This window comes from Meleagris gallopavo, chromosome 10 (assembly GCF_905368555.1).
Source record: "Meleagris gallopavo chromosome 10, MGAL_WU_HG_1.1, whole genome shotgun sequence".
Taxonomy (NCBI): Eukaryota; Metazoa; Chordata; class Aves; order Galliformes; family Phasianidae; genus Meleagris; species Meleagris gallopavo.
The window spans coordinates 12,929,784-12,954,733 of NC_139413.1; the positions used below are offsets into that span (position 1 = coordinate 12,929,784).

General features: G+C 38.9%; 1 protein-coding gene across 1 annotated transcript; it reads left to right on the forward strand.

The window, feature by feature from the left end:
• The first annotated feature begins 85 nt into the window (after positions 1 to 85).
• ALG14 (ALG14 UDP-N-acetylglucosaminyltransferase subunit) lies at positions 86 to 20,797 on the forward strand. The gene is made up of 4 exons (XM_085231888.1): positions 86 to 227; positions 1,741 to 1,892; positions 6,022 to 6,144; positions 20,416 to 20,797. The coding sequence occupies exons 1-4, from the start codon at positions 86 to 88 to the stop codon at positions 20,644 to 20,646; spliced, it is 648 nt and encodes a 215-aa protein (XP_085088014.1). The 3' UTR covers positions 20,647 to 20,797.
• Positions 20,798 to 24,950: the final 4,153 nt, after the last annotated feature.

Here is a 24,950-nt window from a genome sequence, read left to right on the forward strand (position 1 = left end):
GCTCTCGTGCGGCCGCGGGGAGGTTTGGGCCGCGCCGGCCGCCGTCTGCCAGGAGGCGCTTCCCCGCGGGGCGGCGGGTGCCGCCATGCAGCCTTCGCTCCCGTTCGGCACCGCGGCCTTCCTCCTCCTGCTGCTGCCCTTGCTGCTCGTCCCCTGGGCGCTCCTGGCGAGGAGACGCCGCGGACGGCGAACGGCCCCTCTCAGGCTGCTGGTGGTGGCCGGCTCCGGTGAGTGAGGCGCTGCTCGGGGAGCTCGCGGCGGGCGCGGGAACTACGGCTCCCGGCACGCAGCGCGGCGCGAGGCCGAACGCGGGGCTGGCGTTGTGCCGCAGTGCACGCCGGGAGCTGCAGTCGCGGCGCGCCGCTGTGAGGAGCGGCAGACAGACCCCAGCCCGGCCCGCCTCTTCGCCCCTCGAGTTCTGCGGCTGCACCTCGATTACCTCCCCCGGGCTGCTGAACGGTCCGTTCCCTCCAATAAATTAGATTTCCCTGAAAACTGGCAGCGGATGTGGCCAGAGCAGCCTCGGGCTCATCTCCTCAGCATTGCGCGCGTTTCACACTGACGGTGAGGAACTAACCCTGCTGTCGTGCTGCTGCCAGAATACTGACCAACATTATGTCATTATCAATTGTTCGAGACTTTTTTGAATTCAGAATCTCCTGCTCTTGGAAATACTTGGAAGGTTGCACTGAAATTATTGAAGGCTTCAATAAGCCGTTGCTGCAGAGAAAAGCCCTCCAGTGTTTGTAAAACACTGCATAGATCACGCAGGAAGGTGCCACATTTCTGTGCCAGCCCAGCAGCGTGGCTCCGTGCTCGTCAGATGTTTGCCAGCTCAGAACACCTGTCTTTGAAAGCGAAGGTCTCTTAGGAGGCTGATGAAATGCAACCCGAGATAGCAGGAATACATTCAGTTCATGATTTTGGTCTGCAGCTTCTGGCAGAATCAAAGGTAACAGACCTAGTAAATGGCCATACACATATTTCAGGGCTTGGTGTTCTGATCTAGCCAAACTGATCCCCAGGTGACCCCCTCCCCACTTCAGTGTTACGGTTATTCACATAGCTTCAGTTCTGGAAACCAAACAGGTGAAAAGATCAGCCCTACGCCATAGCAAGAGTACAGTCTCCCCTTCTCTTTGGTTTACTGCCTGTTCAGCTCCTGAACAAAGTGACCTTGCAGTTAGAAGGTTGTCAACACCCATTCAAGGGCGGTAGGTGAAGCCTTTGGCTGGGACCAGACTGTTTGTGTCCTGGCACTCAGCTTTTACCCTGGCTTAGCTTCAGAAATCATTGCCAGCGTGTTTTCAACATTACAAGCTGGGATAGCGCAGTCCCTGAATTCTGCCTGCACTCAGTGTGCTCAGTCTCTGCTCCACAGCGCAGCCACGAGTGAGCTCTCGTGCAGTTTTATTTGGACAGTCGCACTAGGGTGTGGTTTTTTAATATGGACTACAGTGCAACTTCCAAATTAATTTTACATCATGTACAGGACATTAAACATCTCATTTATGTGTGATCTCATTTAACTGAAACACTTCCATCAGTTTAGCTGACTGGGAACTGAATTGCCTTCGTGTTACTCAATCATCTTTTAATTGAGTCTTATCATTTTAGAAGAGTGTTACCAATATTATTAGTACTAATAAGCTTTAAAAGTAAAAGTGACTAATTCAGCTGAAAAATTTGAAAATTACAAAATATTTCATATACTAACAGCAGCATATTTTGTTTTTGCAGGAGGGCACACAACAGAAATCCTGAGATTGCTCAGTTGTTTGTCAGAGTCATACTCTCCTAGATGTTATATTCTTGCAGACTCTGATAAGATGAGTGAAGCTAAAATACGTTCTTTCGAACAAAAAAGGGCTGAAAGGTTCTCCAATTCCCAGGTAAATTGTTAAGTATATTTTTGTAAGATAATTTGATCTTAGTGTGACGTTCTAATTCAAGGCAATTTGGAAGAAGTTCTTTAAAAGGTTATTTTTAAGATCAACATGTGCTTTTGATTTTCTAGTGATTGATAATCACTGCCACTGAAGTTCAGCTGAAGTGCCACTCTGTATATACCATTTCTTAGGTTGCTAAAAGTGAGCCAAATAAACACAGTTGATTAATGCTGAACTAGATAGACCCTGAAAATGCAAAATACCTGAAAATAACCAATGCCATTTACTGCCACCTTACTTAGTTTTGAAATGATCTTTACCTCTGGTCAATGTTATAATTGATAAAAAACAATGGGGAAGCGTAATTGTAATGAAAGTAACTATAGAAAGAAGGGAATCTATTGCTTAAGAAAAGCACACTAAGAATAAGTTTCTTTTGGTTTTGTAAATGAGTTAGACGTGTTGCTTGTAGATATAAAAGTATGGAGACAGAAATATGGTGGTTTGCTGTTTTTTGTGTTTTTCAGTTTGGCCTTTTCCCTTGGTGAAATTGTTTTTGAGATAAGTGTTTTCTAAAATGCTTTATCTAAAAAAAATGTACTTGGAATTGTATTCCTCTTGTGTGTTTCTGAACTGTGATTTGATATGGTTTTAAAACTGAGCGTTAGTTAGAGAGGTGTTTAAAAAGAAGGTAATACATCTTACTGCCAGTAGCTTTCTGACTGATCACCTGAGTGAATGCTGAACTCCCAATTCACTTACCTGAAAAATGTCCAAACCTAGGTCATTACATTTCTTAAAAATATTTTGAGTTTTAAAAGGTTATGCATTTTTTCCACTTGTATACTTAGTTTTGCCAAGCAACTTCACGTTCTGACTCCCTCCAACTTCTAACACATCATGTAGTTATATTTTCCTTGAGCGCTGAAAGCCAGAGGAACATAGTTGGCCGCATCTGAGTTTGCTGTCTGCACAGCAGATGCTCTCTTTATTTTGGCCATTCTTTTTCCACTGAGGAAAAACATTCAGAGCAAAAATAGAAGATGAATTTGGAAAGCAAAGGTCACGTGCCTATCACATACATTTGCTAACTTTCAGAGTATGCTCTTAGCCAAAACATATTTTGGCACTGACTGCTGGAATACGTATGCATCGTATGCATTTAAAAATAATGTGTTAGTGGCTTCTTGTAGTTTTGAGTCAACAAAGGGGAATACTCTGACAGCTTCAATCTACAGTCATTCTCTTCCTCTTCTTGTCAAGGAAGTATATTTTCCAGAACTAAGAACTGAACAGAAGACAGGTTATAATGATGATTGAAGAGAAAGTCAGTGTATTCATTTAGCAAATTACTGCGTAAAAGACCCACAAATATAACCAATTTCTCTTTTTGATGTATGGCTCATCCCAATTCTAAAAGCTAGAGAATTCAGGGAGAGGGAAAGGAAGCCAGAAGCAACATCTTCCTTACAAGAAACAAAATGCTGCACCTCTACCCACTAAATCTTTTGGAAAAGAAAATAAAAAAAACCTCTTTATGACATCTCTGGTCCCACTATCACTTACCTTTCTCTTCTCTCTACCCCATAATCACAGCTGTTGTATTTGGTTGCTGCCACAGCTGATACCCAGGTTACCTCCACTCAGCACAGAGAACATACTTGAGCTCTCAATGACCTAGTCTAGCAGCAGAAAGAGAACTTAGATATATAGACTGAAGAACGCACATTCTTCACAGGATCTTATACTCCCATTCATCGTGTCTGAGAAGAGGAGCCTGATTCACTAGCCTTCGTGTAATTTGATCATATATGCTACTCTGTGTTCCCATGTATCATGAAAGTTATCATGATAGGAAATCTTGTTCCTCAGCATGAAAAGGGACTGCATAAAGCCAGGTTATTTGGAAGGTCTGTGGAATGTTCAGTTGAGGATACTGTAATAATTTATAGCAGGGGTGATTTTTCATCAACTTTTCTCTGCATGCTTGCAAAACAGTACTGTTAATTAGGTAAAGACTACATTACTGGTTTTAAAATTACAGTACTCCATCAACCATTATTGAATTCCCAGTCTGGCACGTTTGTCCTCAAACAACAGCAAGGTCTCTGACTCCATTACAGAAGTGCTGAAAAAGAAATGCAATAGTATGAGACCACAGAAGATAGGAGCACAGCTTGTCTATGTCTGATACTGCGTACACGCTGTGCAGTTTTCCAAGAAAAGATGCAGGAGTGGTCTTTGTTCAGAATACTAACAGTGTTCCATTAGATGAGAGACAGGGATTGCAGAAACACCTGGCAGTAGCTTTTAAACAAAATTCCATTTTTCTTCCCCAGCTTAATATTCAATAATTGACTGACACATGGGCTGAAGTTCCAACATGTAATATGGACCGCAGAATGAAAAGTTTCAGAGGTGTATTTTGAAGAGTACAGATGAAATCAGTTTGATGTTTACTTGAATGCTACCTGTAAATTGCTACTTTGATACTATTTGGGGTTCCTTCCAAGTTTTGCTGAAATCAGTTGCTTATCACGAAGAAAATTATGTACAGGACTTTGGCAAATTAACTATTTAACACCATTCTTACGGTGAAAGGGAGCATCTGAATAGTTCCACTCAGGCTTGATCTGCCTAAAACTACCTTTTCATATATATTTATTGCAGGATGTAATACCACACAAAAGTCTAAACTCCACTTAAGAGCATTTCTTTTCATCATCTGATCTGTTTCAAACCTTTGAAAAAGAGAGAGAATCCTGTTGAGTAGAGAGCAGGGGGCATGTTTGTTTTTCTGTATTTTGTCATCATACTAATGCAGTCAGTTTCAACACCTCAAATAGAGCAAAACAACAAGTTTGTAACATCTGTTAATGGCATCTGGTAATAACATTATTACAATTAAAAAACTTTATTGCAATGAAACAAGATTTCAGTTAAGAAAGTTAGTTTAATATTCTGCCTTTGTAAGGTTTTGTGTTTAATTCTTTCCACTGTGTGTAATAAAGCCCTCAGCTACTGCTATTCAGGACTGATATGTAGTTTGTATTTCATGTACAGCTATTGGTAACACTCTTGGTCACAAATCACTAGGACTAAGCTCTTTTACTTAGAAACGTTGCATTTGCAGTAAATGGGGAGTTTTATATGGGGAGTGCTTATAGTAATATTTAGAGTCTCTCACTCTCTATATGAGTTCTGCCAGAGCAGTAGTGATCTGTGTCCCATGTGAAGGAAGTTAGTGACTACGTCCAGACCTAAACAACATCAGTATCACTGGAGAGTGCACTGTAATGTATTTATTTTTCATCTAAACAATAAAAAATTTAATTGGCATCAGGACTGACCTCTGCTGCAGCAATAATTTTTAAGTGGGATTTCTCTGTGTCACTTGAGAAGAGCACAGGAAGCCTGACTAGCCTGACTACACGGCGTTCTCAGACAAACAAAAAACATCTGTATTTTGTTAATTTGATACCCGTTACACACAGTGAAAGATCTTTACCTTTTTCTAGGAAAAGAACAAAGAAAAAACATTTCTTAAACTTATTTTTTTCTATAATGATGTTATTCTTGTTTCTTTAGGCAAATATTTTGCATTTTGTGTATGCATCTTTATATTCTTCTGAATAATTACTGAGTACTCATTTAAAGGACAGAGATATCTGCTGTTAGATTTTTAACAGTATGCACCAGACATTAATTGAGAAACGTTGTTATATTTTCTACAATGTAAATCCACATAGAATCGAAGCAAGTAATAGAAGAGAGCCACCTAATTTGGACCGTGGCTTCTGAAACCTGGGAACGTGTCTCGGTGGCCGCTAGGAGGGGCACTAAGTTAACGTACAGCAGACGAATTGCTCCAGCCGAATTGTTTTTGAAGTTAGGAATGTTTTAAAGTAACATTAGAAACGATTCAAAAAATTGATATATAGTTCTAGTATTTCGTTTAACCTCATCACCAGGAGTGCTAAGCACAATACTGAATAAGGCATCTACCCAAACATTTCCATGCTAGACTTAAAAATTAAAAAAATGTTGGCACAGACAGGTCTAATAACTCAATAGAAGGAACAAGAACATTCTTCGAGAAATAACAATTCAGCTCCATCGTGCTCTCTTCCAGTTCACCCTTGATCGCATTCCCAGAAGCCGTGAGGTTAGACAGTCTTGGACCTCCTCCGTGGTAACAACCGCATACTCCATACTTTATTCCCTTCCTTTGACGTACAGACTGAAACCAGATTTGGTAGGTAAATTTTAATTTGCTAAGAACTTAATAATCTAATCACAAAAGCGTTTGGAATACCCAGTCATTGCAGATTGTATCTCATATATTTGCTTAGATGTACATTTTACAGGCCATACATTTTTTTTATTTTAAAAGCTGAAAGAATAGTTGCCATATACCAAGAAACAGAATAGGTTGCAGTTTTTGTGAATTAGATTAGCAAATACCAGTCTCCCTTCTCAGAGTTTTCAGGTAACACCAGGGAGCTTGTCCCTCCCTTATTAATGCTGGCAAAGCTAGCTCAAACAAGGTTGCAGGTACTTGATCGTATCTCTTCAGGATTGCAACAGCACAAACTCTGCCTGAAAACCTGGTTATACTGTCAGCTGGTTTCACTCCTGAAATGGTATGACCAGTCTGGAACAGACAGGTTCAGAGCAGAAGGAATATGTACAGATTCAGTTCTTCTGTTTGCATAGACTTTTCAGCTACACGCATATTTACTTAGTCTTTGGCTGACTGACAATTAATTATCTCATCTGATGACAAAAACATCATTGCCACAGTGGCAACCAGATTCCTCTCACTTTCGGTAATCTTTTCAAGCTGCTCACAAAACTGCAATCCCGTGCTAATTACAAAATATATTTTTAAGCATTCCACACGCTTAATTGGGTCAGAATTCAGGTTTGTCAGATTATAGAAATAAAGTAATATGACATATCGGATCAATAAAGTTTTGTATTAATGCAGCTCTCAAAAGGTCACACGTTGGACTCACAGGTTTAAGTCCTACAATTCTTTAAGTAAAACTTCAGTGAAAGCTGACCTTCTGCTGAGTTTGTCATATTAAGGTATCAGATATCCAAGCTCATGGTTAAAAAGAGATTTTATCAGAATTTCAAATGACTGTTTTAATGTGTTTTTCAAATATAATATTTCGGTGAAACCTGTATGAACTTGTGCAATTACAAGTTATTTTGCATAATTTAGTAGCAACATATATACACACACAAAGGATGTTTGTACACAGAATGTTTTAGCTCCAACTGTGAACTGTATGGCGATTTATAAAGAGGCTCAAATGTATTTGAGCTATTTTGAAAATTTAGAGAAGCTGCTGTGAATAATTTGATCTCATCAGTTTCAGTAATATCGGTCAGCTCCTATAAGATCAAAAACTCCTTGCTTCCTCGATTTTAGAGCAGTTTAATGTGCAGAACAACAGAAGTAGCTTCTTTCCAGTCCTTGTTTTCCAAAGTTGTTTTGGAAACTGGAGATAAAGTTGGGAGGAAGGAGGGGACGGGTTACTTTTCTTTACAGTGATTTTTCATTTTCAGGGGGAAATAGTAGAGGGATGTTTACATGAAGCAGACAGTTTATAATTAAAAGGCATAAAATGTTTAGGAATTGCTTTGCTATGCCACTGGTTTCATTTTATATATATATATATATATATATATATATATATGTTTCTAAAACCAAATATTGCAAAAGAAACTGGAAAATCCCACTCTGTAGCTTTATTGTATTATCAAAAGTGTCAACAGGATACATTGTAGGAGCAGGAAATTACAAATGTAATTCTGTGGTTCTTTTGTTTATGGGAGGAATTTAAAGTGAAAGCCAAATGCTTCCATAAAACACTTGTCCTCATAGAATTAAGAATACATTTTATCAAGCCCTGTAAGACTTAAGACCATTGCAGTCTTTAAGGAAACCACTAGTTCAAAATTCTGTCCTAAGATTCTTTATCCACGATTAAAAGTGGGCTGAAGAGGAGGATTTTTTTGCCAGGTACCATCATTGCCCATGACAGCAGCTGGTACTGCCATTATCAGAAGTATCTTTAGCTTTATGCCGCTTCAGAGTAGCTTGTATACTACTTGTATACTCTACTACAAGATACTTGTGTATGTATCTCATAGTCTAGGAATTCTTTAAAACATACTAAGTCAGAAAGCTATAAAGATTTTAAAACACTTATCAAAGTAAAGTGATACAGGAATTGAAATGCTTCACCATTACCAGTGAAAAGATTCTGTATGATATGCAAAACAACTCTTAATATTTAATCGCCTTTAGAGGAAAATGTTCTCCCCCGCTCATGGCAGAATGTAAATGATTAATAAAGACCTAGAAAGGGTGGAGTTTACAAGATCCATCTAAAACTTTTGGCCTGGAAATCAATGCTGAGTTTAGAAACAAGCACACGATTACATCATGCTGAGAGCTTCATCATTTTAAACAGCAGAGCTTACAGGTACTGTATATTTTCAGTCAAGGAGACCATTCTTTCTTGAACTGCAGGAGGAAATGATGCATTTGAATTGCTTCTAATTCATTTGTATGTATATGTGGTCCCCAAATCCTTACACTTGTTTTTAGGCTTGTCAGGAACATTTGCAAGTTTGAAGAACACAGGCTCAATCCTTCGAATGAACTCTTCTCCAGACACCCAAAATCTAGGGAAAAGAATAAGTGTTGCAGTTTCAGCGCAAGGAATGCAGGATAAGAGAAGTACTGCAAAAGGAGCTGAAACCTTTTAAGTGCACAAAGGCAAGATTTGTAGCAGATATGTTAACTATGCCAACCCAAGCTTATCTATCAAGCCAAAAGAGCTGTAAGGGGGAAACACAAACCTAGCTGCACAGAAGTTACTTCGTATGCATTTATTCACTTAAGCACTACGTTCCCTTTGTATCTCTCAAAATCTTCTGGCAAAGCTTCTTAGTTAACTTTGCATAAGAAAACAGTTTCATCTAACTCTTCTTCAAGACAGTGAGTTCAGAAAGAACTAAACATCTTCCAAGAGACCTTTACTGTCTTGCAGGACTTGACCCACACTTAAAGCGGGCCTCCAGAGAGTTTAAGAAATGTAAAGTTAGTTTAGTTGTGCAGTTTGAGATCATCTTCAAGAGGCCCATTTCTGAGTTATGAGCATCTGCACTCTGCAAAGTTAAATCCCTTTAGAGATATTAAACCAAGTAACAAAATTAAGACGTCAGAAGTGATGATTGTCTTATGTTCTTAAAGCCAAATACAGAACTCCAGAAATATAGGTGTCAAAATGTTTTGCAGGCACGTCTATGCTGGGCAGTTTTTACAACATGTCAACCTTACATAGGCTTCCTGTGCAGAGGCCTGAAATTCCAGGAAAGCAAGGCTTCTGCCAGCACACTCTGTCTACACCTTCTTTCCCCCACAAAAAACTCGTAACACCGTCATCCACAGCCAGATTTAATGTGCAATCATAGCTACAAAGACTGCAAACTCCTACCATGAAAACAGGCAGCTGGTCAGAGAAGAGTGATTTTTATTGCCTTCACTGAGAGAAAGGTTGAGAAGAAACTTAAAACCAAAGTGAAGGGTTAGAAGATCTGCTATCTAGGGAAAGATGCAAATCCTTCTCAAGCAGTTACAGGAAAGTAGACAAGCCACACTGAGATTTCCCCAAAGACAGAGAAAATTATTGGATCTTGTGTAGATTATTTGATGTCCAAGAGGGGATAATGCTACAGTCTTACTATGATATGCTTACAGTCAGTAGTTCAGAAGGTCCCAGTCTTCAGTTTTCTTGTTGCTCACAGAACCATTGTCCTTATTGTGTCTGAGATTTGCCAGCCCTGAAAGCAGGTCTTCAGGTGATCTAGCCCTTTAGCTGGCACACGGTCATTCCAGTTACTCTGGCATACCTGAAATTTAAGCTGAAAACAAGGGCTACAGGTGCACCACATGATAGAATACTGTCCAGAGATTGCACCCAGCCCTCATTTTCAGCCACAGGTGGGGTGTATGCTTATTGGGTCAGAGCTTGGCTCCTTCAGTGTATTGAAATTGTGTAGAAATGCTACGTGAAGCTCCATAGGTCCATTCTTTACCGCACTGCACATCCTACGTTTGCTGCTTCAGTACTCTACAGGGCCTGAGATAAGCAGATATTTTCAGCCCACTGCTATTTGGAAAAGCTGGGGTTAATCCAGGCAGAGAAGGCGGTCCTTCCACTTTAGAGCCTCCTTCCCGTGGGAAGTCTCTAGTAAGAAGTTTACATTTGCACAGCAAGTACAGCAAGCTGTGCTGTCTCCCTCCCACCAGCTGTCAGCTGAATGGGACTCTCCCTTTTAAACTTTATAGAAGCCTGAAATCTGCACAGCTGATTATGCTTCCAGCAGCCTACCAATTCTTGTATGACTCATGTGAGGCCTGCACATCCCATTACACACGCCTGGTCCCCAGACTGGTTAAAATCACTGCAACGAGTTTCTCAAGTTGTTACAGAAGTGTTCACAGTATGCTATGTGAAAGGAGATCATTATTTCATTTAACTAAGACGTTCCGTTCTTTGCGCTCTGCCCAGAATGTCTTAAGTTCACAGCACTTCAACAAATTACTATGGCAAATAATAAGTTATTGTCCCGTATATCACGGTTCTTATTGGAACTTGGTGGAAAACTACAAAATCTGGGTGGTGGCATTTTTTTCTCTATTCACTTCACAACAAGCGAACTTTGTGTAATGCAGTATTAAGACTATCTGGTACATTCTTTTGTATACTGAATCCTTCTCCCCTGCTTATAATTCTTTTAGACCAGACCGATTTTACACTGTCTGATCTACTATTGTTCTTCTAAGATCAAAACAATCAAAGCGGGCAAGAGCAAGAATATCAGATTAACACTGTCAGTGATATAAGCTGTATATTCTAAAAAGAAAACAAAGTTGAGCAGTCCAAATCTGTTTAACTTCTCAGTGTTAATGAATATGAATTTAATTTCCCCCTCCGCCTTGTATCATGTATGCTGTGTACAGCTACCCTGTAGCCACAACATAGAATTACCCTCTGCTGAACACTCAGAGACATCTAAAACCGTTCAAGTTACCAACTTTACGCCAGCTTGTCGCTCTGCCTCCTGTGACTGCCAGTTGCACATGCTTATACACACTGTATTTCAGAGGGGTGACAGCAATAGCAGTAAAAATTGAGATTTCAGGCAGGTGTTTCATGTAGATTCTTGCTATAGCAAGTGCAATTAGTATTGCAGTAGCCTCAAAGATATTAATGTGCATTGAAAATAGTTTTAGCTAACTTAAAACACATACTTCAAGTTCTAATTAAATGAATGCTTGGCTAATGAAAGACACGTTGATATTTGCAATTAAAGGCTCATGTTAGGTCAGTTAGCAGTATGTATGGTTGAATCTAATCTTGGGACTGTTTCCAAGTAGAAGCAATCTACTATAATAAGCAGTATTTTTCTATATGAGGAGATGAGTTATGCCCTTACTTTTAAATAGATTCTAAAAGGTTAGAAATATCTGTCGTGGCTCTCTGACCAAGATCTTTGTCAGGCTGACACTCAGGCAATGCTTAGAGCACTGGCTTGCTGAAAGACACTTAGTACTCACCGTTTGTAGCTGAAGGTGTGGCTTGGTAACTGCTATTTCACTTACTTGGCAAAAACGCTTTGCTGAGTTGCATTATGAGCAACTTCTACGCAAAGTCAGAATTTTACTTCCCATTAATTTAGCAGTAGTGGCAATAAACCACAGACCCATTCCATGGTAATGTAGGCAGGGAGTTTATTCTCTGGTCTGCGTCTGCCGTTGTGATCTTGTTCTTTTTTAAGCAACCTTCTATTCTTCTCTCGTTTTCTTTTGAGTGTCACTTCTGTCACTGTTTCTTCACGCAGGCTCCAGACAGAGATAATGATGTTGTCTGGTCTCACTGACAGTCTTGTTGTTGAATTAAAGCTGTAATAACCAACACAAACATTCCAACAGACTTGGGTATTAGTACAACTTTCTTACCTGTCCTTCATTATTATTTTCAATTGATTGGTTCTGTTATTTTTATTTTATGCATGACAACTATCTAAGTAATACACTGTGCTCACATGTCCCGTTCTGCTTCCGTGTATCTACAGAAGCATCATATGTGGGTGGAAATTACTTCTCCAGAAACCTTTTTTTTCCATTTATGGACCTGCCACCTTTGGTCTGAAATACAGGATGGTTAAGCTTAAAATTAGCTTCATTTAAAAAAAAAAGAAGTCAAACTTGCACATCTCTACATGCATCTAAATCTTGATTCTAACACTTTCTTCCCCAGGCTGTTGTGCCTAACTCCAGAGGCTTTTCTTGACCCAAGTTATCTTTCTTTCCAACAGTTAAGCCCTTAGGCACACCCAGAAGCAGACTTGAGTTATTTACATCTTGACAGTATCAAGTAGCCACATTCTCGAGCTCTGCTAAGATCCAGAAACTGCTTTATGCACCAAGATTGACATGAAACGCATCATCTGGGCTCCCTGCTTCTGAGTACAGTGGCTGAGAACTTGGAGCCAGGCAACTGAGCGCCTAGAAGGCAGAAGTGATGATACCTAGTGCTGTCATAATTAAATCCTGTTGTGGATTTGGTCCATAGTCTTTCAAGAAACTACTGCTTTTCTCCCCTAGAGAAAATCCCAGCTAGGATTTCTGTCTCGTTTTCTCCAACTTTTTTTAGTCTGTGATGAAAATAATACTCCCATCAAAGCAGAGAAAAGATACTGCACATTAGGAAACCAACTGCACATTCTAATTTAAGTCATTACTCTTCCACATCTCTCTCCCATTCTGGTATTCACTGGTCTGATTTATCCTAGTTAGGTAATCTGCTTGCAGAACTACACAAGTCTCTGCTTGTTCTGAAGAGCCTCTCACCTACTGTGGATATTATGTGATAATAACAATGGAATTTAGCAATAAAATGCCCAGAAGTGGACGATAAATATTTTCCTTGCAGTTCTATAGGCTGTAGCCACTGATTAGCTTGAACACAAGCTCTTGCTATAGAGAACTGTAACTATCTTTTGTACTCATGATCATTCACATGATTGAGAGAGTAGAAGATAAAAGTGTATCCAGGTATAATTCATTCTACTTTAATTGCCTGTTTTACACCAAACTACACATGTAGATTTTTTGTCCTAGTCTGTGTTCTGTAGGTACAGATAAACAGGAAATAGTGTGAAATTTTAGCTGGTTTTTTTTTTTTTTTTTTACAGTTTGCAGGGGAAGGTGAACAGAGTAGTATTTTCATTCTTGTAAAGGAATAAACTAGTAAGTTTTTCACTGACCTTTATAGTATTCAAATGGAAAGTGACTTTCTTCTCCCCCCATCAATAACAGTAATAGCAAGGAATTATTGGAAAAGGATCCTGCTTAAAAAAAAAAAAACAAAAAACAAAAAAAATTGAAAAAGATTTAAAATACTAAGGTAGTATTCCTTGAGGTTCAAACCTTGAATTTTCAGACATGTAAAACGGTTGAAATAGGAGAAGACTGAACAAGGATGCTCCTTCTCTCATACTTACATTAAGCTTAGTAGTTTTTCCCTTTTTCCTTTAAATTCTAACATTTCTTTCTTTTTTTTTTCCCCTTTGTGATTACTAAATTGTCATGGTTTCATGATTTTTGGTTATCAGGCACCCGGAACTTGAGCATCAGCAGTCAAACCCCCAGTGCATTACATGATGTTATGATGTGGAATACTGATAACCAAAAATCATGAAACCATGACATAAATAAACATACATTTTCTAGAATATCTGATTGCTGTCATACCTGCAATACCTCCACATACACTAACAGTTGATTTTTTAAAACCTTTTAGAGTTGCTTGCTATGAAAAAGTCACAGTTTTTCTGTGTTAGCCACCCATACAAATGCATGCTCATAAAAGCAATTCTTACCATACCTGGAGAACTTCAGTGAAAGGGATATACAGGAATCTTGATGCATCCTCTCTGAGAAGTAAATGATTGTTTTTCTGGTGGTAAGATAGAAATTACCAATGTAAGAGAAAGCATCATATACTAAATCTCATGCTGAATCCACAGCAGAGCCATGAGTACAACCCAAGTTTCTCGGCTCATCAGGCTTGCAGCTCAATCTTAGGCTCATAGTGTAAATATATTTACAATTAAAAGCTGAAATATTTGTTCACCAATACTTTTTATTAATTTTTTCATTAAAAGAGTATCAAATATTGAGAGAGCTGCAGCACAGCCAGTGCACTCAGTTGTGTTTCTCACAGGCTCCAGGTGAGTTGAATCAGGTCCCTGAGGGTCTTCAGGCAGGGCAAGGTAACACAGCTGAGACAAGAAGCTGCATTACACCTACCTATGTAGCTGCTTGGTACTTCTGTAGATGAAGTAAGAAATTGTTCAGCTGAGTACTTTACAGTACATAAATGTGGATTTTTCAATACAGTAAGATGGTACTAAAAACAAGCAAGTGGTGGTAAGCTTGTGAGATTCTATAATTTGCATGGCAGTACAAATGAATTAATTGTAGATTCTACTTCTTGTGCCACAGGAAACATTTAACTCCCCCCTCCCCCCCCCCAAACAAAACACCCACAAATACATTTATTACACTCTGAATTCGTAACAGGGAATAAACTCCTTAAATATTCAACACTGGACCATATGTAAAAATAAGATTGTTATTATGGTTTTTCTTGTAGTTTTCCCTTCAGAGTCCAAGGACCTTTGCATTTTCACTAAGTCTGACTGTTTGGTTTCCCTGTCATTGTAACCATTCTTTCTGCTCTGTTTCCTTTGTTTCTGAGAGATCCTTCAAGTTATTCTATGGTCAGATTTGCAGTTTCCTGAAGGAGATTTCTTTGTATCAAGACAGTGCATTCTGCCCCTGTTAGAGTTCTGTATTTGTGTCTCACTGAATTGTGTTTATTTATTGTTATTTCTACTGAGTTTGTGAAAGGCTTGCTTTTTTGTCTGTCCTTGTCTTGAGGGTTTTCTAAAGCTGATTCTCCCAAGGTTTTATACATTATAAGTTGCTAAGGAGCTTCATTATTTATTTTTGTTATGCAAGTCAGACTATCGACAACACAACATTTGGGTGTCTGTCATCAACTAAGAACATGCAGTTAAAATGAAAATGCACAGATGACTTGACTTGCCTTTTAGCAGCTTTCTCTAGTTGGTACATCTTCTTGCTGATGTTTGAAATCCCATTCCAAAGCCAGAATTTGCATTCTACAGTGAAGTGGGAAACTTGTAGAAATCAGTGTCCGAATCAAGGGTCTGCAGGCAATAGCCTTGGCCAAAGAGCTTTGTCACATCTGTAGATGGTTCAAGCTGTTCCTCAGAGATGAGCAAGAATGATTTATGCTCCTTCCTCTTGAGAGAGAAATTTAATTATTTGTGTGTTTTTAAATAAAGTCTTATTTGCAAATAGAAAAGCTTATTTCACAAATCTGTTCTATGAGTACATTGCAGTATGGTCATGTTTTAAAACTCCTTTGTCTTCTGTGTCGACTGCTTTTCAATTGTCATTCAAACCAGTTTCTCATTTCCTCTCTTTCTCCCCTGTTTTCCTTCTTTTTTTTTTTTTTTAATTCCTTTCCTTTTCCCTTTCCTTCCTTAAAATATCAGGAATGGCTGTTTAGATTTCCTTGACCTTTCTGACAAACCTCAGAGATATCTTCTGGCCTTTCACAGCCTGAACCATTACTTTCTGTTCCCAAATGTTAATAAGCTGTTTAAATGAAGTATTTACAACAAAAGATGAGTTTTAGCAGTCTAGCAAAAATATGAAGAAAACGGAATTTATAAGTAACCATTTTTAGTCCTACATTTCTTTCTAGGGAGCATAAAATATCTAATTTTTCTTATGTTGTAATTTTTTTTTCCTTACTTTATTAAAAAAGTAGGTCTCTTTTGTTGCACAGATAAACAAAGATCATACAATAACCCGATTTGGGTCAATCCTGTATCATTCTGCTCTCCTTTGCCTCTTTGATTAGCTGTCTTCACCAACCACATCCTTTTCTCAGACTTCTTAGTGTGGTTAGGAAAGGGCATTACCAGAGCAGCAGGGAGGTCTAATTGATTATTTTAATCTGGGAATACACGCAGTAGTCAAATGCTTGTCCATTAAGGATATACAGCAAATATATGTTTACATATTTACATGAAAAACTGCAAGTTTTCTGCTTTTCTTGGTTTTGTTTTTAACCAGTGGCCTGACATTTAGTCCCAGTGAAGCTGTATTTCAGTGTTTTAGCTGGTAAATGTCACTCTGCTACAGTGCTGCATTCACCAGCTCTAAAGAAGTTTTTATCTGCACTGGTGCCGTGTGCCAGAGTTCCCCACGTGCCAGCCTGTCGGCTTAGCTTCTTTTCTTTTAGCAGCTGTAGAAAATATCTGAAATACAAAGGCAAGAACGATTCCATTTTCATGTGAAAGTGATGAATATGAAGTCAGTTGTATCGAGTCACTAAGTATAAATGTTATATACTGACCCTTTACTTACAAGCCTCCACTAATAAGCAGATTGATTTGTTTACCATTCAGAAGACTGCTTATGTTGAACCACGTGAGGATTGTGGTATATAGACGTTAGCTTACAGGCCTTGCTGTGATGCCAGGCAGCCTGTTTAAGAGTTATCTGGAAACTTCTTTATATTAAAGGTGAATGCAAAAGGTGTAAAGAGAGCTGCTGTGCTGGCGTCTGCAGTGATTCCATGCAGCTTGTTGGCTTGAGGTAGGCCAGTGGCCAAGGAAGTCCTTGGGCTCTTGCAGCTCAAGTCACAAAAGCCACACAAAAATTGTCTGACAATTTTCTCCTCTTTTTCTGTGCCTCTTTGAGGGACGCTGAACCAAGTAAATGAGATGTCTTTAGAGACATATCTCATGTAATGCAAATATTCTACATGCAGCCTTGTAGCTAAAGTAAATAGATATTGGGAAACACTTGCCCTGAATTTCCAGATTGACCTTGGAGAGGCCCTTCTCCTTTCAGATCTGCACAGATCTGCAGTGGTTCTTCTTCCTTAGAACATACATGCTATTTTCTCAGAAGTTCCTCCTGTATATCTACTGATGAGCATCTGATGCTGAATTGCAAGCAGTGGGAATGCTGTTGGCTCTTCCTGGTGACTGTGAGAGGGTGTAAGCAGAACTGGCCAGACAAGATTTTTGGAAGGGTTTGCAGCTCTGATTGTTCCAGTATGACATGTCTCTTAGGGTTGACTGAAGGTTAATTTTTAATGATGAGAAAGGTTGATTCATAGTTCTGACTTAAAGATCACGACCCTTAAGTCAGATAGAGATCTATTTGTCCATAGAGTTCAGCAGGTTTATACCAGTCTGTTTCAGGGGAGGATTCCTAAGACAGAGAATTTTAGAATGTGAGCATCATAGCCGGGGTACCTTATGGACATTATGCATGCAGAGATCCTGTCACAAGTGCTCCATCTTGTTTGAAGGGGTACGTGTGGAAGAGGAAGGAGCAGAGGACTTAAGAGCTATGGTCAGATAATGTTTTATTACAGATTATTTTAGAAACTCCATAATTTTTCTGATCCTTTTCCCTGTGAAAATAGTTTTCTGCAAATCAAAGGGCATCTGAGAAGCGGATTATAACTTCTTAACAGCTAGTAGGAGATGTAAATTGTCATATCAAAAAACATATGCAGTGAAGAGGTTTCATTGTGATTTTCATTTTGATCTTTTCTTTTCTGGCTCTTACCTCAGCAAAGCAAAAACACCATCTCAATGTGGTCTACAGATCTACATAGATTAGCAGACAGACCTATTTAAATATTATTTGGTTACACTGTTTTTTCTAAGTACGCTTAGTTTGAATTCATTCCAATATTTAGTTTTGTGTGTGTTCACCCAGAGACAAGAATACCAAACGTCAAAAAGCCTAGAGAAGGTGAAGTGTATGGCACAGTATGTTGATAAAGACCATTATTATAATAATTTGGCTTTTATAAAACCTGTTTTACCACCCTCAGCTTCTGAGACAAGGAGAATGTTAGAATTTCTACCAGACCTGAATCCTAATGTTACTTTTTGTGTCAGATGATGGAAAGTAAGGGAGCAATGGGAAACTGTTGTTGCTTTAGACAGCCAGGGTGAGCCAGTGCAAGCCCAGGAGATGGTCTGCCTGAGAGCAGGGCTGCAGAGGGAGAAGAGCATGGAAAGCAAAAAGATGAAGGAAGAAAGAATGGGTGAAGGCATCTCCATGGCTGAGCAGAGTGCAGACAGTGAGGGAAGGACAAGGGAGGGGATGGGAGCGTAATGCAGCAGGGAAAGGTGTGGGGCAGCAGCAAGAACAAGCCAGTGTTGGTACTGCACGTAGCTCTACTCAAGGAGAGGATAAGGGATTTTCTGTTTAGCAGTGGTATGCATTTTTATCTGTCTATTTAAAGTAGAATCTTGAACGTGAAAACAATAGTCAGACGGAATATTTAACTTACAAGAAAAAGCAGTAAATACTTTTTTTTTTTTTAACTGTTTCAGTTCTTCTTATATATTTGCCTGAAACAGCATAGTTCTGCAGCAAAAACCCTGATGTTTTTCTTGCTCTGTGAACTCCCAAAAACACTCCAGGTTGATTCATGTGCCTATGTCTACAGTAACAAATGCTATTACTAAAGAATGCAATTATTAACAAATGCTATTACCCAAACATGCTTAAATTTAGGTATCAGTAGCTGTATACCAGTAACAGGATCAACATCAGAGCAAATTAATCAAACTTGGCAAGAAATAGGGCAAAATACATGGTTTAGTTCACAGGTATGGAACAGTTTCTTTGAAATGCTAAAAGGCAGAGTGTGGTTGGTTCATGTCCTTATTTGCCATGCCAAATATATATAAGACCCAGATTTTCGTTCTCAGCAGATTGTAGAGTATGCTTTTAAGCTCCAGCATGGATTTACTTGAAAGCAAGTTCAGCAGGGGAGGTTTGAAACCAGTTTATTATTCTCATTTCAGAAATGTTGTATGCAAATTGGATGTGTTCAGCTTATTCACTTCTTAGCTATATGATTGTTGACATTAAAGTTACACTGTGGAATTTTCTTACGCAAGTATTTGTGATTTTCTTATACAAGCATTTCAAGATTAGAACAGTAGACAGTGCGTTGTTTCAGAGGGACTGCCAGGCAACTCAGCGAGTCTTGGGTGAATAAATAGTTCAATTAAGAGCAACAATAAAATCAGAATAACTTCACATACAATATTCAGTTCTGTTGATTCTGATAAGAAAACTTTACATCATGGTCATCACTTCCCCAGGCTAAATTTCTGGGCCCATCTCACAGGCAAAGGACAGTATTTGCAGTCAGGTCTGGAACTTGGCAGTATCAGAAGTGCCTGCATTTCACTGAGGCAAGGTGCTGTCAGCCAGCTTGTCACTGGGATCTTGCCACAAAGCAGGAAAGGAAGCATTCTGAAATATTCACTACAGCCCTGATACAGAAATTCTGATGTTTTTCTTTTCCCTCCCTACTAATATAATATTTTTCACAAGCTGGTGAACTTGGAACAAAAATGTAAGTTCATAGGGTAGAGGGCCATGATTTGTAAAAGAGCTCTTTATTTCCACATACCCCCCAGCTGTGCAGAAAAGTATTGATTACATGGTAGCTGTTAAATTTAGTAAGAAATTCCTTGCCTGAAATAAGTTTTGATTCTCAAGTAGTGCACATAATGCATATCCTGCTTTAAAGCTTTTAGTTTTAAGCAAGATTTTTGTCAGTTTACCAATGTCTAAGTTTGAAAGACCACTTTATTTTGTTCTTAATATTTTTAAGTGAATTTGAGATCCTCTGCTACAAATATGTGACATATACCTAGAAATAAGTATACATAAGAAAGGCATGTAGGTGAATACTAACGTATGCTTAAAGAAAGAAAGAAATAATCTGATTGTGCCTATCAACTAGCAGGTTTTGATGAAGATCCTAATTTATTAGCACATTTTTTTCTAACTCTTTTAAGTGTTTTGCTGACTTAAGCCAAAGTTCAAGAAGTTCATAATTGAATGCCAGGTTTAATAATCTTAATTAAATTTATTTGGCCTTATTATGCCTTAATCTGGAACAAATCTTGTGAGTGATACAGCACAAAGCTGTAAGTATATATCCAGGAGTCCAGGAGTTCTTTCTGCTTCCTTCCTAGAAATGGGCTGTACCATTTCAGAACTCTTCTCCTCTTCCTTGACATGTAATGAAAGAAGATATTTTTTGGCAGCTACTTAGAAATAATGCCTTTGGATTACACCTCCCCCTCGAACCCACTCCTTTTTTTTTAATGTATTCAATTGCCTCTTCTGTTTATTTTAACTATCTTTGGAATTTTTTTATTTTTTTTTTTTTTACAGGGGATGGGGGTGTAAACGTAGTATTAAAAGAATGCGTACAGTTTTAATTCTTAACCATATGAAAAAAATAATGTTTCATTTTGTAAAATGTTTCATCTCTTTTAGATATTGTGCAATGGACCGGGAACATGTGTTCCTGTCTGTATATCTGCTCTTCTTCTTGGGCTTCTAGGAATGAAAAGAGCAATCATTGTGTACGTAGAAAGCATCTGCCGCGTGGAAACTTTATCCCTGTCTGGAAAAATTCTTTACTATTTTTCGGATTACTTCATTGTTCAATGGCCTGCACTGAAGGAAAAATATCCTAAGTCAGTTTATCTTGGTCGAATAGTATAACAGAGGACAGGCTTTACCTAAAATAAACTCTTAAGGCTCCTCACTGAAGAAATTCATTAGTGTAACATAATTTATTTTCAAAGATTCCTATTAAAAATTAGGCCTGTACTGGAAAAACAGATGGTAATAAAGATATCTCTACATTACAGTACACTTTTGTGTAGTTGTATTTATCACCATCATGAAGGTCTGTGCACCAATACCCATAATGGCAGTAAGTCTATGCTGTTTCTGCTTTCATCTAGTTTTCCTGCTATGTGAATAGCAATTTTTGTCTACAAATAAATATGGAAATTTGTATGAATTGTAACATTTCCTGTAAGGAAACTTTGTGTAGTTTTCTAAATTGTAAGAAACAAAGTCTTGTTCTAGCACAACAGACTTGATTTCCTGTATGCTAGCAGCGAAGTCCCTTGTGAATCCTTAGAGTATAAAGGAAACAGTTATATTAAGTTGGCTACTTGACAGTTTGTGCTCTACAGTCTTCCAAGCCCTCCTTCCCCCCCCCAAAGCATTCAACCAGTATCACTTTTCCTCTGGGCCTGTCAAAACTGTCTTTTATAATCTGTAGCACACCTTCTGAAAATTTTTTGCCCGGCCCTTAAATAAAAAGGTGACAAGTGTCATGCTACAGGCACAGCATTTATGGATGTAAGAAGCACTTTCTTCAAAGCCTACACAACAAAGTCCCTATCAGGTTTATATCACAGAAAACAAACTGTCACTTGGGAGAATTGAACTGGTTTGGGTTCTAATATATAGAGGAAAAAAGTGTTACTGTCTGTTGTAGGTGGAAGAACAGAGATTCTCTTCCCTTTACCTCACACAGTGAATTTGTCTTTCAGAATATTCTGTTTTCACGTTTTAAGCACCTTACTTTCATCAGTATGAAATGCTCCTAAGATTTTGTTATGGAAAATGGTACTATACATAGGAACTATTTTTAAAACAGGTTTTGTTGGAGCTAAGCGTGTGAAAGCCTACTTTAATATTTCACATTAGTCCAACGAAATGTAGCTCTACATACTGTTCTACCTCTAAAGCAATATAAACACATCTGTCATCTGTGCACACACAGAGCTATGTGTCTGGCTACAGAAACATACACAAAGCAAAAATCTCAGGGAAAAAGCAAGGCTGCCTCACAGAGCCATTGTAGCAAGCCCCTCATACCATCACAGATGGAAGGAACCCCATCTCAGTTGGATGTCAGAAAAGTTGCAGCCATTACTTGGGCAGGGAATGGCATTTAGCTGAGGAGAAAATGTAGGTCCGCTGTCAGGAAACAGGAGTTATAGGAATATTTTGCTTTTTGGAAGACATTATGCTGAAAATTGCTATTGTGAGGCCCTGCGGGAAACCAGCCCTTACAACCTGTCCAACAAGCTCCTTAGTAGTGGGAGAGGCACAACGAGAGTCCATTGATGTGGGCACATGTGAGTTCAGAACAGACACTTTACGTGGGTTTTACCCCAGATTGTGTCTGACATTAAGGAGCATTTAATAGCTTAAGAACATGTGGGAAGGAATCTATGTACAGTACATATTAGAGTCCTTGAAAATGACCTGACTAAAGTGATTGCGACCTGCTTAATGTCTTTTTTCTCTCCCAAACTGGGAGTCTTATCAGGACTTTCTGCCTAGTTGCAGATAGTTCAGTAAATTTGAGATATGCTGGACTTTATTATGACTAATGGTACTTTATTTTTGATTAGCCCTCTCTGGGCTGAACCTTGCTTTTAGTTTTGCAAGGGAACTGGAGTAGAGGGGAAGGAGGATAGAGGCAGCCCCTTCCTCTATCCCTGGTTAGGGCAGTGGTACAGCATCACGCCCCAAGGCTTAGAGAAGCACGAGAAGAGAAAGGCAATGAATGCTCCCATTCATGCTCTACATCCGCCCCAAGACGCCCGCTGGCCTGGCAGCAAGGCAGGCTCCTGGGCCAAGCACACAAACACAGGCCCGGCTCAGGCAGCTCTGCATTCACAGGCTGCTTCTGTTAGAGTAGAGCAGAACAGATCCCATCCTTCACTCTGCTCTGGATTTTGCCCTGGGTGGGAGCATCTCCGGCTGCTGTACTGCCCCTTACAGCCCTGCTTGGTGCAGGATTTGGGAGTTTGGTGTGCTTTCAAACCGTGGATTCATAAATTTCATGAGTTTGGCATTGAACACCAGAGAGTTCCAAAGATTTTCTTTCACCTGTCACCTGTACAGCAATTACTTTAAGGATCACTTGCCTGCTTGGACTTGTTACCTCCCTTGTAAAAGCTCAGAAAGTAGCAGTTGATTTCTTCACAAGAGTGTCTTCTGAAAAACTGAACTGCTCCATGCCTTGTGATGTGAAGCTGTCTGATCTTCAGCCTTGGGGAGACATTGTTCCCCTAGCTTTACTGGCAGCCTTAAGGAGAGCAAAGCCAAAAGGATCTCTGCCTGTGTTTGCCCAAGTTATTTACTCAGTTTGATCAATCTGGAAATTCTAGTCAAAATAGAGAATTTAAACTAGTTTTTAACCTGAATAATCAGCTCACGTATGAGGGTATGAGAGAGGGGGATAGTACTTACTTCCTTGTATTTGTCACTATTTTCCTTATGGAATCAGTTGCCAACTTGAGTTAAGGAAACTTCTGCAGGTTACATTAAGTCAGAGTAAGAACTTGTGTTAGGAATGGTGCAACACTTTGTAAAGTTAAGGCAGCTAGAACTACTTAGGACAGCTCAGAACTGAATGCATCACAGCCTAACTTTGATGAAAGCCTGCAACAAGAGACTGCATTTCTAACTATAGGGGACAGAATGTAGAAAAGAGTTCCTGGCTTTAATTCTGGTAAAGAAAAGTCTGTTATCAACCAGATTAACTTTTCCTTGAAAAGATCATCTCATGTAACCGCTAGTTCTCTGCAAAAGCACAGTGGAGAGCAAGTAAGCCGTGGTTTTGTTATTGAATAGCTCTTATCTTTTGTTTGTAGTAGGTGGGTACGGTCAAACTGTCATTGTTCTGAAGGAAAACTGCATTCTTCCTGCTCCCAGCAGTGAAACACAAAAAAAACTTCTGATGGCCTGCTTCACAAACTTAGAAGTTCCTGACTGAATTCCTAATGTTTAGCTTCTGAGGTTTTGCTGTGAATCATTTTTTCCCTTAAATACTAACTTTGAGGCAAATATGTTCATGTTACATACGTGACAGAGTTTGAAGTAAAATCTGTTACCTCTTCTTTCCCTATTTCTGAAAGAGGAAAGCAGTATCTTGTGGATCTAAAGCAAAATAGGGAACAAATACATTCTTCAAAGAAAACAAATATGACTTTATGGAAATATCATCATCAAAACTGGCAAAAATTCAGAAGAGAACAGAAGGCATACAAAAATTCCTTCACTGAGTCCAAGCCTGGAAGCCAAATTTAAAATGAGTTTCAGTTATCAGATAGTTTTATCTAGATATGCATTAGTTGACAAGCATTAAATACTCAGAGTTGTTTCACTTTTTACCTGGTTGTCTTCTCAGGGAGAACATATATTGCATATGCATTAAAAACAGGTTAATTTTATTTTAGAAAGAAAGAGGGGGGAAATAAAAGAGGAGAACCAGTTGGACTGCAATAAAATAATTATATGGGAGAAAAGTTGATTCTAGATTAGAAAAGAAGCTTAAAAGATTATTTCTTTGCTTTACAACTTATTTTGCAGATTTGAAATGTAAAATAGCCAATGTTAGATAAAAACCTAAGGCAGTATATCAGGGATAAACAATGCAATTCTTTTCATGTGTGTTTCCTACAGTTGGTTGTAAAACTACTCTCTGAGTTGTGAAGATCAGAGCAGAATGAGTTAATACCATCCCTGTATTGTATTTGCTGTTAGTCTGAACACAGGCAGTCTTCCCTTTCAGTCAAAGAAGGGACGTCACCAGCCACGAAGCAAGAGTTTTGATCATTGAGGTATGTATTAGAGACTTCTCAGCTCTAAGAATAATGTACAACATTTAATCTACCCCTGATTTCCTGAAATTAATCTGAAAGTTTATGAACTGGCCGTTGAATGTAGTGTTTAAGATACCCATTCCCTAGGACATTAGTTTTTTGTTATCGTTCCAGCTTTCATTCATTTAATAATGCTGTGTGAACGAAGGATGGCTTACATGTGATGAACACAAAGACAAGTTAAACAAAGCTTATTTGTCAGCAGAGTATGGCACTGGAGAGTGTCTGTATTTTGGGACAGGAAAAAAAACCTGAAATTTTACAACAGAAAGCAAAGCCTTTCACATTTAAACAAAACTAAACTATAACCTTACTCTACATCTGGTGGTC